A 2782-nucleotide genomic window follows, 5' to 3' on the forward strand; every position below is an offset into this window, starting at 1 on the left:
AATAACTATATTAATCACTCTTACTACGTCTTGTACAGAAATTCATTTTTTTTTTCCTTTTCCTTTCAACTATGCAAGGTGCCTAGAAAACTTTAAAAGACAGTTATATTCTCCTTATTCATCTTTGCTGTCTCCATGGGAATGATTTCAGAGCTGTGAGAACGTTCAAAACAACCATATTAATCACTCTTGCTAGTTCTTGTACAGAAATTCATGCCCCGGAAAATATACAGGTGTTGTATCACTCAAAGAAAATAAAAGCACCAAACTTAATAGCCCAGCAATTCTAATAAAAGCATTTCACTTATGTCCAACTATTCTAATCCTGATCACAAGCATCAAAACTCCCAAACCAGTGTCATTAAGGTATGTGCTTAGGTGCTGTGACTTAGCATCAGATGAAAATGTGCTAGAGGCCATTTAGGCCAAGGCTCATTGATCAGAAGCACACTTGGTGAGTGTAGGGACTAGGGACACCTTTTTGTAAAGTGGTTAATGCATGAAACCCTGCCTCATTGAAATTCTCTCTAATTTCTTTGATAGTAAAGATGAGACAATATCAAAATTCTACATCTTAATGTATAAATATTCAACAACAAACAATGAACAAAAAAATCAACAACAAACATGAGACCGCAAGAAACATGCATATTGGTCAAAAAAGAAGAAGAAGCATTTTTCTAAGATAAATTGGACCACCTTTTGAATTCATTATCAGAATATCTTAAGCTTTTTTTTTATATATATAGACAAAGATACACAAAACACATACATAGACATATTCCTCAGTTTACTCGAGGAAGCGCTTTTTTGCCCTTTGCACCTCGGTATAGAAAAATTATGAAGTTATCCGACAACATACGAACCTCAACACTCATTGAACTAACCAAACAAAAATGAAACACTGTGAGGTTATCCTATAACATACGTAACCAACTAAAAGCAGAAATGTTGTGAAAGCATTTAGGAAACAGTTATAACATAGTGATTAACCCCAAAAGAAAAGAAAAGACAGAACTCCATAAAAGACTGATTAAACGGGGAAACAAAGACCAACCAGTGGATGAACAAAACGCTGCCCATCCTCACTCCTCTGCAACCAAACATGTTCAAAAGGCTGATTCGAATTATTCACAAGTATATTATACTCTTCCTGAGGCTTCCGTATCGTTGGTATATGAAATGGCACCTTCGCTTTCCCAGTCGTCCCCGTAGCCAATGCCTCTTTCTTCACCTTAACTCCAGAAGAACCCGAAAACCCACCTTCCTTCCCACTCACTGACACACCAACCGAGTCACTCACTAAACCACCGTTAATTTTCTTCTTCTTCTTTCCGTAAACCAACTGAAACCCATTATTGTCAGGATCCGACCCAATAAACCGACCCGTTTCCTCTTCTTTCTTTCGAATCTTATGAAATTCGTCGATGGAAACGTCAAATCGTTCCAAAAGTTCGTCGTTAATATCAACGAGCCAATCATAAGCTTCATCATCGGCTATGCTGTCAAGGTTGCTAGGGAAATTGATGGCCTTGTTGGCGCCCCATGTTCTAGCCGAAGCGCCAATGGATTCGAGCAAAGAATCGGATGTTTTGGCGATTTGATCGATGGGAAGCTTGAAATCGGAGAAGTTGTTGAAGAAATGAAAGTCTTGATTGGAAGGGAGGGTTGTAGAAGAGGAAGAGAGTGAAGAAAGAGAAGAAGAGAGAGGGCCTAGAGCTAATGTTTGAAGAATTTGAGAATTTTCTGAAGGTTGAGATTGGGCTTCCATTGTTATCTGATCGTCGTAGTCGTTCATCATTGTTTTAGGGTTTTAGGGTAGAAAAAGCATATTAGGGTTTTAGAGATTTTTGGTTTTCTGGGTTAAATTCTGCTATTAGTCTTTACACTTTATGAAAATTGCGGATTTTGTTTTTATACTTTACTTTGATCAATTTTAGTTCTTATATTTTTTAAATTGGTAAATTTTAGTTATTACAATATTCAAAGTTTGAAATTTTAGTCCTGAACCAAACAACAACAATTAAATTTGTTTGGTTAAACACAATTATCAGTTTTGTAATATGCATACACTTGTAAATTTAGCTCATATTCTCCAACTAAGTCATTCTAAGTCCCTATACTTATCAAAATTTAAAATATCAGCATTGACAAAAATTACAATCGTTAATCCATTAACATGATTTTTAGTAAGGAATATGTGAAAATAACAAGTTAACATGACATTACACATATAATAATATATTTGCTGAATCAAATTTTAGAAATAGTAGAACTTAACTTAATGAATTTAACAGTTATCATTTAGAGAGGACTGGAATTTTAAAATTTAAAAAGTATAAAAACTAAAAAGGTAACACTCCTAACCCGAATTCGTCGCCAGAACAGAGTTACGGAAATATTTACAAATTATACATATTTACAGAACAGGGTTACGGAACATTACCGAAATTTACAAATTAATTTTCAGACATTTCATTTCATCTAGCATTCATATTTGAAACCAACCAAAATCAAAATATTAATGAGCCAACGTTGGCTAAATTAACTTATACATGCCATTATAACTAGAATCAAATCATCCAAAATTACCGATAAAACCAATGGATAGTGTGATATATCTCCGACAAGTTTCCAACCCAATCGAGCTTCCGATAATTTGTAGGGTAAATAAAAAAAAAACAAATACGTAAGTAATGAATGCTTAGTAGGCTCATATAGTCTTTAATCATATTAATTCTTTTAAAATATGAAATCTATACATATCAAGGATAACCCAATA

General features: G+C 34.2%; 1 protein-coding gene across 1 annotated transcript; it reads right to left on the reverse strand.

The window, feature by feature from the left end:
- Positions 1-1056: 1056 nt before the first annotated feature.
- On the reverse strand, positions 1057-1956 carry LOC121203609 (protein RRP6-like 2; the record flags this gene model as incomplete). The annotated part of the gene is given in 1 exon segment (XM_041104094.1): positions 1057-1956. A coding segment is annotated over 1 exon segment (745 nt), but the record flags the coding sequence as incomplete, so codon positions are not given.
- Between the last annotated feature and the right edge of the window lie 826 nt (positions 1957-2782).

The sequence above is a fragment of the Gossypium hirsutum genome, chromosome D11 (assembly GCF_007990345.1).
Source record: "Gossypium hirsutum isolate 1008001.06 chromosome D11, Gossypium_hirsutum_v2.1, whole genome shotgun sequence".
NCBI lineage: Eukaryota > Viridiplantae > Streptophyta > Magnoliopsida > Malvales > Malvaceae > Gossypium > Gossypium hirsutum.